We start from the raw sequence: 14,844 nt of genomic DNA on the forward strand, positions 1-14,844 counted from the left end.
TCAGAGATACTATTATTTACATAGACCACCGTAACACTTCCGGGATTCTGAAATCAGGGAGGAGATTGCGGGGGGTCAAATGAATGAATGTGGACGAGAGCCGTGATGTAAGTGGTTGCCGATACGGCTGTGGGGGTGCTAGAGACATGATCGAATAGACGTTTATGCGCCTCGCTCTCCTGAACACGGCGTGACCCATAACTAATCGATCAGAACTAAATCGGCAGAGAAAAAGCCCATTTTAAAGCACCTATTCCGCATGGACATGCGCAGAGTGCCCATGGAGTCTGGACGACGCGAGATGACGCTCGAATGAATGTGGACTGTTCCATCAGAGGGGGGAGCTTCGATGGTCATGTAAGTGGCTACAGACCGCTGCACTTAAATATAAATATTAGTCTACCTGGAGACTCAATGAGGTAATTGTAGATGTCGCCATAAGACGCGTCTGGCCATTTAGTGGGATCATTTTTTCATTATCCTGTTAGGCTGAAAGGACATTGGCCACCGAAGCTCCCCCCTCTGATAGAACAGTCCACATTCATTCGAGCGTCATCTCGCGTCGTCCAGACTCCATGGGCACTCTGCGCATGTCCATGCGGAATAGGTGCTTTAAAATGGGCTTTTTCTCTGCCGATTTAGTTCTGATCGATTAGTTATGGGTCACACCGTGTTCAGGAGAGCGAGGCGCATAAACGTCTATTCGATCATGTCTCTAGCACCCCCACAGCCGTATCGGCAACCACTTACATCACGGCTCTCGTCCACATTCATTCATATGCACCCCCCGCAATCTCCTCCCCGATTTCAATGTAACGCGGAAGTGTAGTGGTCTATTAGTCACGTTAGTAGAAATACAAGTCCCAGGATGCATTGCACCTGCTACCAGCTGCGTCCTTTTAGGTGATTGACAGAGAGCGTTTTATGAATGAACCTGATGAGAACTCAACTGTAATGTAACGTGCGCTGAATATTCTATATAAAGTACAACCTATTGGAATCCGACGTATTGGACAATCTATTCTTTTGGAACGTAGTTATTCTACATTTTGGTGCCGAAACCAGGGAACTTTGGATCATTTGGATATAACGATAGAATGGATGAAACAGAACGTCGGAGTGAAATCGAGAGACAGAAACGGAAGCGCGGTGCCATCAGAGGTGGTACTACACGTATTTTTAATCAGATTGACGCTGAGATTGGAAATGAGGCTCAGAGTGTTGAAGACTTGACAACTATGTTGGATGTACTGGCATCGAAGGAGGACAGTTTGCTTGAAATAAATCGGGAAATAGAGCAGCTAACTCTGATGGATGATTTGGACGCGGAGATTGAATCATCGGAGACGTACAAGGAGCGCATCATTATCCAACGGAGCCGCGCACAACGAGTAATAAGGAACCAAAAGGAACTGACAGCAGAGGCCCGGCGGGTGAGTGATACTGAAGCAAGATCACAGAGACAGTCAGTAAAGCTACCAAGATTGGTCATTGAGAAATATAATGGAGATGTCAGTAAATGGCAGGAATTCTGGAGCCAGTATGAAACTGCTATTCACAATAATGATGGACTGTGTAAAAGAGAGAAGTTTACTTACCTAAAAACCTATCTCACTGGACCAGCTGCAAAGGCAATAGCAGGACTGACATTAACAGATGATAACTATGACAATGCGGTCACTTTATTGAAAAATTGATTTGGAAGGAAAGATCTACTGATCAGTGCTCACATGTCAAAACTACTGAATCTTACTCCTGTGAAGAAAGCCTCTGATGTGAATGCATTGAGGCAGCTATATGATGAATGTGAAATTCAAATGAGGAGCTTGGAGTCACTGGGTGTAGTGTCAGAAACCTACGGGAGCCTGCTATGCCCAATTTTACTGCAGATGATTCCAGATAGCATAGCTCTTGAATATAGTCGTCAGAGGGGAGTAGATGATGAATGGAAAGTTTCTGAAATAGTCACATTCCTACAGAGGGAGGTTCAGAGCAGAGAAAGAGCACTGCAAATGACAACAACATCCAACCATCAGAAAGAAGAGAGCAAGCCATGGAAACAGGCCTACTCATTCAGTGAAGTGAGATCAAAAAGACCCAGCATGCAATCTACTGCTACACTGCATACAGCCAGCCAGGTGTACAACTGTTTGTTCTGTGACAGTGCTGATCACAAAGCAGAACATTGCCCAGACAACAACGTTATTGAACGTAAAGACAGACTAATGCGAATGGGAAGATGTTTTGTGTGTTTAGGACAGAAACACATAGCCAAATTCTGTAAAAAGCAGGTCTCCTGTGCAACCTGTGGAAGAAGACATCACATTGCTGTGTGCACTGGCAAGAAAAGTGAGGAGCAGAAACCCCCTGTTTCGGAAGAGGCTGTTGTTTCCTCAGTCATTCCTCATTCAGTGAAGATGAAACCAGATGGACAGAACACTGTGCTGTTACAAACTGCCAAGGCATGGGTGGAAGGCCCAGGAGGCAGGGTAATAGCTCGTTGCTTACTAGATGGAGGGAGTCAGAGGAGCTTCATCCATGAAAACCTTGTGAAGAGCCTGAAGTTACCAGTAATGAGACAAGAGAAACTCACTCTTCACACGTTTGGATCCTCTGTCCCTACAATGTCACAGTACAACACAGTGAAGGTCACCTTGAGGAATGTCTGGGACACCCAGCAAGAAATCGAAATAGAGGCTATAGAGACCCCACAGGTGTGCTCAGCAGTGATGAAGGTGCCTGGTGACCAGGTTCAACATGAGCTCAAGAAAAAGGGTCTGAGACTGGCAGACTTCCCAGGAAATGAAAGTGATCCAGAGCTCTCCATCCTGATAGGAGCAGACTATTATTGGCAAATAGTATCAGGCAAAGTGGAGAGGCTGACAGAGACTTTGGTTGCAGTGGAGAGCACCTTTGGATGGTCTGTGCAGGGGCCTGTGTCCATGTCAAGTGTAGCTGAGGCAGCATGCATGCTCATCCCCATTGATGAAGACACACTTGTCTCCAATCAACTAAAGGCATTCTGGGAAATTGAGTCTCTGGGTATAACAGGCGAGAAAACACAGAACCCAGCAGAAGAAGAAGCTCAACAGATGTTCGAGAGAACAACAACCTTTAAAGATGGGCGATACCAAGTGGAGTTGCCATGGAAGGCAGAAAGAACAGAACTCCAAGACAACTACAGAATCGCTAAGAAAAGGTTTGATGGTCTGAAGAAAAGACTAAAGAAAGATGTTACCTTTTACAGCAGGTATCATGAAGTAGTGGAGGACTATTTACAACAGAACATAACAGAGGACGTGCCGAAGGATGATGCAAGGACAGACAGTGTGAAATACTACTTACCTCACCACGCAGTATTCAGAGAGGACAAGGTGACGACGAAACTGAGAGTAGTGTTTGATGCTTCATCTCATGAAAATGGCCATCCATCCCTCAATGACTGCTTATTCACAGGACCCAACCTGAACCCAGACCTCCTCAACGTCCTGATTAAGTTCAGGCAACATGCGATCGCCTTCATGGCAGACATCAAGAAGGCCTTCCTGCAAATATCCCTCGCAGAAAGGGACAGAGATGCCGTGAGGTTCTTGTGGCTCACTGGCCCACCAAAGGGAGAAGAGGAGGAAGAGCCACGAGTGTTAAGGATGACCAGAGTGGTCTTTGGCGCTTCCCCAAGTCCATTCTTACTCGCTGCTACAATCAGGAAACACCTGAAACAGTATGAGACAGAACATCCATCCGTTGTAGAGACATTGAGAGAATCACTTTATGTCGATGATTTTATTAAAGGGGAACTATTTTACTATTTCTTTCACTATTTGGGCACTTTTACACAATTCCTGTGAGTCTATGGAACACCTCTGTAATATATATATTTTTTTTATTCATTGTTTTGTATTTCTAATCAAGTCCTCAAAAACAGCATTTTTCTACCTCAAGATCTCGAGCTGTTTTGAGCCTGGGCTCCTAAACCACTGTGTGTGGCCGTGTTCGCCTGAACATTAACATGCAGCAGTGACTATATGACATCACATATAGGCACATTTTCAAATGACTCAGTTCAGTGAGGGTGAATATTGTGAGAGGAGAATTGGAAGAATGCGCCAATATGAGAATTTTGAGACATAGATCATATTAATATAAGTTCACATAGCTAGGAAACAATGCTAAACACTCAAAAAGGCCATTTATAAGATAGTTCCCCTTTAATAATAATAATGCAGGACCTGTTCAGAGGTCTTTAATTGGCATGCAACTATCCTCAATGTTTAGCGGTTAGCACATACGGTTACACACACACACACACACACACACACCGGAACACACACGCATGCATTGTTCTTTGTAGGATCGCAGATGCGATTCATCTCTGCGATTAACCCATCCCGTCGTCCTTCCCCCCAAGGGCAGCTGGGAGCAGACAGGCGTCGGCGAGGGCCGCGCCAGGGGACCAATCCAAGTGCTCCTGCCCGTCTTCGTCAAGGACGCCACAGCGTTAGCGATCTGTTGTTGTGCATGTTTTTCCATTGGGTTTATCTTATCGGGGGGGAAACCCTTGCGAACACGGGGAGAACATGCAAACTCCACACAGAAAGGCCTGGGAGATACCCCACCTGGGTACCAGGGATCATGGAAACCTGGTCCCCAAGCGGGAATCGAACCCTGGACCTTCTTGCTGTGAGGCGACAGTGTTAACCACTACACCACTGTGTCGAATATTACAAGTTCACACAACGTTGAAGAAGCTTACACTGTGACGACAACTGCTAAACAAATGCTGTTGACCGCAGGCATGGACCTCTGCAAGTGGATGACAAACTCTCCTGAATTGATGGAAAAATGGGAGAAGAGCAAAACTGACCTCACGGTGGCGCCAGAGACACACGGAGCAGTACTGAAAGTGCTCGGCTTGGTATGGAGGCCAGAAACTGATGACTTCACATTTGACTTAAGGCCACTGGTGAGCATTCTAAAACAGAAGGAGAACACAAAGAGAAGTGTTCTGCAATCGTCTGCACGCATTTATGACCCCCTTGGGTTCCTGACTCCTTTCACAGTCAGAGTCAAGTGCATGTTTCAAGAAATGTGGGAGAGAGGACTCTCCTGGGATGAGGAGCTACCACCTGATCTGACTCGAGAATGGCAACAGTGGTGTTCGGAGCTCCCCCAGCTACACCAGCTTGCTATCCCAAGATGGTACAGAATAGACCTGCAGACAGAGAACAGCCATCTCCTGAAACTACATGTGTTCTGTGATGCCAGTGAAAGGGCTTACAGTGCTGTGGCCTACCTGCAGGGCAAAAACCAAGATGGGGAACTTAGAACGAGCTTAGTGGCATCCAAGTCCAGGGTAGCCCCTCTCAAGAAAATGACACTGCCGTGCCTGGAGCTCATGGGAGCTGTAATTGGGGCAAGACTAGCCAGCCACTTGATGAAAACTTTGAAAATGGAACACAAACAGATCACAATGTGGACAGACTCTATGATTACGCTGCACTGGATTTGCAGCTCCGCTCACAAGTGGAAACAGTTTGTCTCAAACAGAGTGACAGAGATCCAGTCCTTGACCAACCCAGAGTCATGGTCACACATAAAAGGGAAGGTAAATCCAGCTGACCTCCCTACCAGAGGACAGACTGTGGAAAACCTGATACAGAACAAGCTATGGTGGTACGGACCTGAAGTTCTGACAACACCTGACCAGTCACCTGATCAGTCAGAGGAGACTGATGAGGGCCAGGTTCCAGAAGAAGTTCACACAGAACTCAAGTGCCATCACCAGGTCACAGTACAGCTTACTGCAAATGACGCAGATCTCTCTGAACCAGTATTGGAGCTGGCAAGATATAGCAAACTGAGAAGGGTCTTAAGAGTGACTGCCTGGATCAAGAGATTCATAACCAATGCTCAAAGGAAGACAAAGAGAGCTGACTGCTGACGAGCTCTTTGAGGCAGAAAGGTACTGGATCAAGACAATACAACAACAAAGTTTCAGTCAGGAGATCAAATTACTGAAGACAGGAAAGAATCTGACGAACGACTGTAAAATAAAGGAACTCCAACCATTCCTGGATGAATATGAACTGCTCAGCGTGGGAGGAAGACTGCAACAGTCCGACTTCACCTTCCGAGAGCAGCACCCGTGGATTCTGCCCGGAAAACAATGATACTCAGAAATGCTGATACAGTCCTGTCATGAAAAGATAATGCATTCAGGAGTGAGGGACACCTTAGTACAACTAAGAGAAAGATACTGGATCCTGCGTGCTAGACAGCTAGTCAAGCGTGTTTTAGCAAGATGCACTGTCTGCAAGAGATTCAAGGCAAAGGCTGGATGCCAGATCACTGCACCTTTACCAAGAGACAGAATAACTGAATCCCCACCCTTCGAAGTCACAGGTGTGGATTTTGCAGGACCGCTTTATGTGAAGGCAAATGGATCAGTGACGAAGTCATACATTGCACTGTTCACCTGTGCTGTGACCAGGGCGGTACACCTGGAACTGGTCTCAGATCAGTCGACAGAGAAATTCCTGTTAGCTCTGAAAAGATTCATTGCCAGAAGAGGAATATGTAAAGTTATCTACTCAGACAACGCAAGAACATTCAAGAGAGCTGAGCTGGACTTGAAGGAGCTGTGGAAGGCCATCAAAGACCCACAGCTGTTGGAGTTCTTCTCAGAAAAGGGCATCACCTGGAAGTTCATAGCCGAGCGAGCTGCATGGTGGGGCGGATTCTGGGAGAGGCTCGTCAGATCCGTAAAAACATGCCTAAGGAAGGTGCTTGGAAGAGCTTCACTCAACTTTGAAGAGATGTGCACAGTCCTAACGGAGGTTGAGGCTATCCTGAACTCTAGGCCTCTGACCTTTGTGCACAATGAAGTGGATGAACCACAGCCGCTGACCCCAGCCCACTTCCTGGTGGGTAAAAGACTCACGTCTCTGCCGCCCAAGACATTCCCAGTTGACGCACAACGCTCAAATCCTAAGTGTAAAGAGCTCAACCGAAGATGGAAGTACAGGCAGAGACTCGCAACCAGCTTCTGGAATAGCTGGCGTAAGGATTACTTGCTGGATCTGAAATCAGCACATCGCTGTGACACGCCGTCACCCACCCCTCTGAAAGAGGGTGACATTGTACTCATCGGAGAAGATGACACTCCCAGACAAACCTGGAAGCTGGGAAGAATCAAGGAACTGTTCCCAGGCCGAGATGGACTTGTGAGGTTGTGCACAGTTCGCACTACCTCAGGAACTTTGTTGAGGAGACCTATTCAGTTATTATATTGTTTAGAGGTCTAGGATGAACTAGCAGTTCATCGGGGGGGAGAATGTTGTAACTTAATAGGCCAGGTTAATGATTATGAGTTATATTACATATCGATTATTGTTTACCTTTGAAAGAAGAAGTGGAAGAGTGTTTGTTTATTCTAGTCAGAGATACTATTATTTACATTAGTCACGTTAGTAGAAATACAAGTCCCAGGATGCATTGCACCTGCTACCAGCTGCGTCCTTTTAGGTGATTGACAGAGAGCGTTTTATGAATGAACCTGATGAGAACTCAACTGTAATGTAACGTGCGCTGAAGATTCTATATAAAGTACAACCTATTGGAATCCGACGTATTGGACAATCTATTCTTTTGGAACGTAGTTATTCTACAATAGTAACTAACAAACAACACAACCGATTACTGTACCCCCTAATAGGCAAAAGAATTATTTGAATAGATATCACTATGAAACTTTCCCAGTTTGTTGTGTACATATAAACTAAGAAAAAATTTATTGCAAGTTTTCTGATTTTTTTTTTAGTTTTATTGTCACTAGTTTGAAAGAAGACATGCAAAGGGGCAACATTATACAAAAATCTCAAAATTGCCCCAAAATATGGAAAATTGTATTTTAGGTGGGTGGTCTCCCCTTAACAGTTTGATTGCCCAACCCGAGTTTTCTCGGGTTTACCGCCCGCGGGTTGAATGCCCACTCACGAGAATTCTCGTATTTTCTAATTTCTTTTTATTAGCGATCTGAAATCATATTTCATCAACCGAGTCTACCGTTGGAAATTCAGCCACTCCAGGCGCCCAGATGTGAAAAAAGCGCCCCCTATCGTCTCCCAGATGGTAATTCACCCTTTTGGATTGAACTCAATGAAAATTAATGAGAAAAAAAATCCCTGACTCCACATTTTACTTCTCACTCACGCAGCCGGGGTCGATCAGCTCCACTAGTGAGCCTCAGAGCAGCGGGGATTATGTGTTTTTACAGTATACACAGTGAATCAATAAAAGGATAGATTTTTTCAAATGGCGATCAGGAATTGGAATAATCCATTTGGATACCATCTGATCTCAGGTAAGGAATCTATGTTACCAGTCTTAGGATAATCAGATTCGTTTTCACGGAGATATAAGCTTTTATGTGATTATATGATATGGCTGATTGACTGTGCGAGCGGTCAGGAAATAGGAGAATCGATTTTCAGCTCACGGCCAGAGCGTGCATGCGTACACAGGGGCGTAGCTGGGGGGGGGTAGCTTAGGATCATTCCAAGGGCCCAGCACTGGGGGGGGGCCCAAAATTTTTTTTTTTATTTTTTTTACTAGACATCACTCAGGTGTATTATTGATGCTCTCATTGATACTATGTTTGTTTCTGAAGTGTGTGTGTGTGTGTGTGTGTGTGTGTGTGTGTGTGTGTGTGTGTGTGTGTGTGTGTGTGTGTGTGTGTGTGTGTGTGTGTGTGTGTGTGTGTGTGTGTGTGTGTGTGTGTGTGTGTGTGTGTGTGTGTGTGTGTGAGTAGCTGATGCAAATACATTAGCTTACTCACTGAGTCCCTCGGGTCGGAGTTCTGACACACGGCCCGGTTCCAAGCAAACCAGGAAGCGTCAAACAGGATAAAAATGAGGTAGAAAGACTACTCATTTTCTTATTGGTTAAAGGTCCCGTGTTTTGCTATTCCTTTCACTATTTGGGCAATTTTACACAATTCCTGTTAGTCTATGGAACACATCTGTATGTTTTTTCTTTTTTTTGTTATGCATTGTTTTGTATTTCTAATCAAGTACTCTAAAGCAGCATTTTTCCACTTCAAGATTTCAAGCTGTTTTGGGCTGGGCTCCGCCCATAAGCACTTTGAGTGAAAGTCACCCATACAGCGTGATACATACGAGAGAGAGTGAGAGAGAGAACGAGCGAGCGAGAGAGAGAGGATAGATCGCTCCGTGTGCGTGTGTGCGCTGTGTGAGCGGCTCAAGCGATTGTGTGTAAAATGCAGGTGGAGAGAGAGAGGGAGAGAGAGGATAGATCGCTCCATGCACGTGTGTGCGTGTGCGCTGTGTGAGCGGCTCGAGCGATTGTGTGTAGAATGCAGGTGGAGAGAGAGAGGGAGAGAGAGAGAGGGAGAGTCAGGGACAGGGAGACCGATTCCGCATTATTCCCACTGCTCCGTTGTTGAGCGAATTGTTGATTCTCTCTGTCGGCACCCGCGCACGTGAGGAAGTGTCAGTATTTCCACTCGCTCTGTTGTTGAGCGAATGGTTGAGTGTACGCTACAACCATAGAGGGGGCGTTAGTTATGCAGATGAGAATTCTTGGACGTCACAGGTACGCGAAATTCAGAATGGCCTAGTTCAGTGGAGGAGGATCTCGTAACATAATGAAGTGGACTAATAAGCCAAAATGAGAATTAGAGACACAGACCCCATTGCTACAACCCCACATTGCTAGAAAACAATGCTAAACAATGGAAAAGGCAATTTATAAGACATGGGACCTTTAACTCATTGGACGCCAGAGGTCACTGTGGGCGTATGGCCGTGTGTGCCAGTGCTTTGTTCAATGGGGATAAATGCCGGTGTTTGCAGTGCTAAAACTATATTAAATATTATAGCTATGGATCTAATAACATAGTCGATTGTCATTGAGTTTCTTCTGGTCAAGATGCAAAAAACAGATAATTTTTTCATCCATACATTTCCGTTTTAGAGTGATTCTGTGTAATCCCAGGAAACGCCGCCAAACAGCGTTTTACTGCATTTCATTATAAATCGTGCCATTGAACATGAACGGGGGGGGGGGTGACCCTCGTCGATGCATCAGTTATAACCGATTGTCTTGCCGGAGTATTTAGACGCCGCACGCACGCCGCAGCTCGGCCCAGACAACAAGCCACATCGTTTCAAATGGAGTGCAATAGCGGCCACAAGGCGTTAGGCGGCGGTATTGGACGTTTAAGATCTCAGACCCATTCCCAATGATAACATCAGGCTGGATGGATGAATTATGATGAATTATTCGAAATATCAAATAAAAGAAATAACAACCAAAACCCGAGAAATCTCGGGTCTGGCGCCCAGTGCATGGCGAGTTAACCCGACATTTTCTCGGGTTTGGCCCCGAATTAGTTAAGCAATGGAACTGCCAACTATTTGATGACTATGTTGTGGCTCTTTAAGTTTAAACAGGTATTTCAAAAGATTCTTTCCAAGACATTTTCCAGTAGTAATAATCCATTCAAATGTACAGTTACAAACCTGTACATCACATTTTAACTTTACAAGTAAAAAATGTGATGCCCCCTCTTGTTCTCTCCCTTCTCAATGAACTACCTGAGCTCTGCACCTGTGCGCACTTGTGTCAATGGAAATACATTCAACATCCAGTAACGTGGCCTATGGACTGTCCTGAAGGAGGCTAAAACTGCCATACCGACTGTCCTGAAGGAGGTGAAATAACTGGCATACCGACTGTCCTGAACGAGGCGAGCTAACTGAGAAAAACCAAACTGAACCAAACTGACCCTTTGGATCAGCATTTCCAAGTAGCATATACTGTAGCCTGTAGTTCACAGATAAAATTAGATTGAGGCCTTAGGGAATCTCCATAACTCAAGATATATTTTTTTAAATATGGGCAGAGGTTTGTGGTGCCCAACCCTACCCACCTATTCCAGACACTGGTGTTGGCGAGCTGCAGAGAAGGCGTACTGGCCTGGAAGCGGGCTAGGTCTGCCAACACCGGCGAACTCATGAAGCGAGCCCGTGGCCGCCGGAACGATCCCATCTTACAGCCACTCTCCTGAAGACAGAGGTGACAAGTTTTAGGCCTACATAGTTTCACTGTGGCCCAATGGAATAAGTAAGTGACTATAGTGAGTGAATGGATTACAGTTTTTCTCAATTGCTTTGGTGCATTTCTCTGATCAGAATTAAAGTTCTCATAACTGTTAGTTCAACCTCCACAACATTTTGTCATTTGTGCACATCATAGTAGCAGTTTCTCATTCCTCCGAACAAATTGCAAATGCTTTTGGACATGCATCAATTGCTTTCATACAATTCTCTGCTGTTTTATAACATTATCATTTGCTTATGTCATGTCAGTCAAAATTAACTATACTTATGACTGCTGAATAGTCATTCCCTATTAAACTAATAGTCCTCATTTCATTGATTGAGTCATTACATACATAAATGTTGAACTAGTTGTCAAAATCTATCAATCACGGCCTCACAATGGCTCTGGCTGGTCAAAGGGTGCAGCCAAATGTTGAGAGAACCACTGTAAATTAAATTACTGTATTCAAACATTTCGTCTGGAGAGCAGGTGTGTATACTGGACAGTAATTCAGCACTAAACAATCTGCACTGCACTACTGCCATTGTGTCATACATGAAGCTTGCAGTGGGACAAGAACTTGTCACTTTTTACATTTAGACAGCTTTACTGCAGCACAGATTTACTGTATTGTAGTGTACAGTAGTGTTACAGTAAATATTTGCCATATTTACAGTATGGTACTGTACTGCATTATTTTACAAGTGGGACGCTCTGTTATTGTACACTACAGTAATATGGGTTACTGTAAAGCAGTATATCTCATGTTTGCTGTACATTACTGTAATTTTACTCTGCACCACATAGGATTGCAAGACAACCTCGCAGAGGTGGAAGAGGGCCCCTTTTTACTCCGCAACAAGAGGAAGCCATTTGTGCAATGGTGATTGCAAACAATGCCATAAGGTTGACAGAGATACAAAGCACTGTTATAGAGGATGACAATGTCTTTGGGAATATTGAATCCGTTTCAATCGCTACAATTGACAGAGTGCTCAGTGGAAATTAAATGTGCATGAAACAATTGTAGTACAATTGACAAATGAGTAGCCATTTGACTGGAACAGAGTGAAGGAGATCCGCCACCAGTATGCACAAGTAAAACATATGTGTTCTATGCAGGGACGTGCACAGGACTTTAGAAAGGCAGGTGCCCGATATTTCATAAAAGGGCATTTATTATCAAATGTAATGCGAGCGCGCGCAGCGCGCGAGCGCGATTTTTGGGGTTAATACAAGTCTATCATGGTACATTCAGTTTCACCGATAGATGCCAACAGCTGCGGGAGGGAGGGAGGGGGAGAGGGAGAGGGAGAGGGAGAGGGAGAGGGAGAGGGAGAGGGAGAGAGAGAGAGAGAGAGAGAGAGAGAGAGAGAGAGAGAGAGAGAGAGAGAGAGAGAGAGAGAGAGAGAGAGAGAGAGAGAGAGAGAGAGAGAGTATGCTGCGTGTTTTCCTGCACTAGCAGCAGGGAGGGAGGGGCTGGGGACTGGGGAGGGCTGATCTGCCGACGTGTTTCACGAAAATATACAGTGCACTGCAAACCCGACATTTTATTTTGTTGGGCAAATACCTTACCTGATGTGTACTCTTGCTTTGTTTTAGTTGAAATAGTAACTGTAAAAAAAGAGGTCTCGACTCGAGTGTGAGGGCACTGTGAGCTCAACAACAGCTGGATATCAATTTCCTGTTCAGTGCACTGCTGGCCTTGCGCGGTCTCATTGATCATCCCCACCCACGTGCTATGCCTATGCGTAATAGGTCCTTCAAGGCTGGAAGGACCTATTATTTACGAGAGGGGTGGCATTTCTCTCTCTTTCTTTACCTAATATTTAGATTCTATCGTGACATCTTTCATTTGGAAGGGCAGGGCAGTATATATATATGTGCAACAGTAAAAAAAATAAAATAAAAATAGGGTGGCATAAAAAGGGCACTTTCTAATGAGAAATGAAAAAGGCAGGTGCCCGGGCACCCCTTCACCCCTATGTATGCACGTGCCTGGTTCTATGCATACTCTAATGTTCATTGCTGTAAACTGGTTACTTTGTGTAGTGCCATGCAGTACACTTACATGACAGTTCATACTGTACAATATGTTGTCCAAAATGCATTATGTTACACAGGAAAAGTTTTTATCTCTCTCTCTCTTCTGGGATAACGCGTGTACCAGGGAACCGCTGCACACATTATACGTTGATGAGGCGGGTTTCAATCTGGCAAAAGGTAGACCGCGTGGAAGAAATCCCATTGGACAGAGAGCAACCATTGATGTCCCAGACCAACAAGGAGGGAATATTACAATGTGTACAGTGTGTACAGTAATATGTAACTGTAGATTTCAAATGGCTGTGCAAATAGTGTATAGTGCTGTCTTGAGCATTTTCAGGTAGTGTCACCAATATCTGACTTTTTTGCATTGGAAAACACTTACAGAGTGATCTGTCATAATGAAAACATGACAAAGCCATTTGACTATCTTGTTCATAAACAATGGTGTCAGGACTTTTCATTTTGATGACAGTGACACTTTCATTGACATGAATACTTGCTTTTGAGGAATGAACTGTCCATTTTGAGCAAGTGACACGCTTCTGCAGGTTATCAACTAGGTTTTGCAGTTTGTACTAATTGTTTTGAGAAATGCACTAACAGTTATGAGAACTTTAATTCTGATCAGAGAAATGCACCAAAGCAATTGAGAAAAACTGGTAATGATTTCACAGCATACTACACATCAACAACAAATGCTCCACATCAACAACAAATACTACACAGCAACAACAAAAACTATGCATCAACAACACATAAAACACAACAACAAAGAAAAATCAATTAGCCTTGTTTCCTTAAATGTATGTCACAGAAACTTGAAGCAGCAATTACAAGACAGACAGACAGACAGACAGACAGACAGACAGACAGACAGACAGACAGACAGACAGACAGACAGACAGACAGACAGACAGACAGACAGACAGACAGACAGACAGACAGACAGACAGACAGACAGACAGACAGACAGACAGATATCAGAGATGATACTGGGGTGCCTGATAAGGTTTCAGAAACAACCACCACCGCCAGATATAAGATAGAAACAGCCAAAGGAAAGGTCATGACAACAGCACATTATGCCCAGTTCAGTGGTTCTACCCCCCCCCCCCCCCCCAGTAGACAACAGCAGTGAGAGAGTGAATTAAAACAAAACTAGCGCCTTGGGAGGATGCCCTCACGCTGACAGACAGCGTGCCCTCAGAAAGCTCAATGCAGCGTCTTGAGTCATTTGAAAACTCAAGAGGTGAAACCCCTTTCTGTGCAGTCACATCAACTTCCTGCCATCCGCAAGCTTCCTGCTTCGCCTCGCTTACCCCAAACCTCAACGTTGTTTACAGCACAAACTGTGCTACGCTTTAATGATAGGGCTCTACAGGGCCGGGTCACGTCTATTCTTATCCCAACCCATGTTTGCATGTTTGCGATCTGATTGGCCACTGACGTTTCTGGTCATGTGACATGTGCGCCCAATCGCGTGACGCAACCATTTCCGCCTCGACCAGCAGCAAACTACCTAACGCCTACGATCCACACTCTAACCTTAAGTCCATAACCAACTTCGAAAGAGTGCCTAAGCTTAACCGGCGGAAGAACTTGCCGTCACACGATATCGCCCTGCTCTAAGACAAACTCTAACCATAACCAACTTCGAAAGAGTGCCTAAGC

At 44.9% G+C, this 14,844-nt stretch overlaps 1 protein-coding gene across 2 annotated transcripts in view; it reads right to left on the reverse strand.

Annotated features, from left to right (window-relative positions):
- prr5l (proline rich 5 like) overlaps positions 1 to 14,844 on the reverse strand; it is a 117,233-nt gene that overhangs the window by 86,435 nt on the left and 15,954 nt on the right. For both annotated transcript variants that reach the window (XM_084334833.1, XM_084334832.1), the window contains exon 2: positions 10,952 to 11,085. In XM_084334833.1, the coding sequence (XP_084190959.1) occupies positions 10,952 to 11,070 (119 nt within the window). In that variant the 5' untranslated portion in view covers positions 11,071 to 11,085. The remainder of the gene's footprint in view (positions 1 to 10,951; positions 11,086 to 14,844) is intronic.

The sequence above is a fragment of the Notolepis coatsorum genome (assembly GCF_963971535.1).
Source record: "Notolepis coatsorum genome assembly, chromosome: 18".
NCBI classification, from domain to species: Eukaryota; Metazoa; Chordata; class Actinopteri; order Aulopiformes; family Paralepididae; genus Notolepis; species Notolepis coatsorum.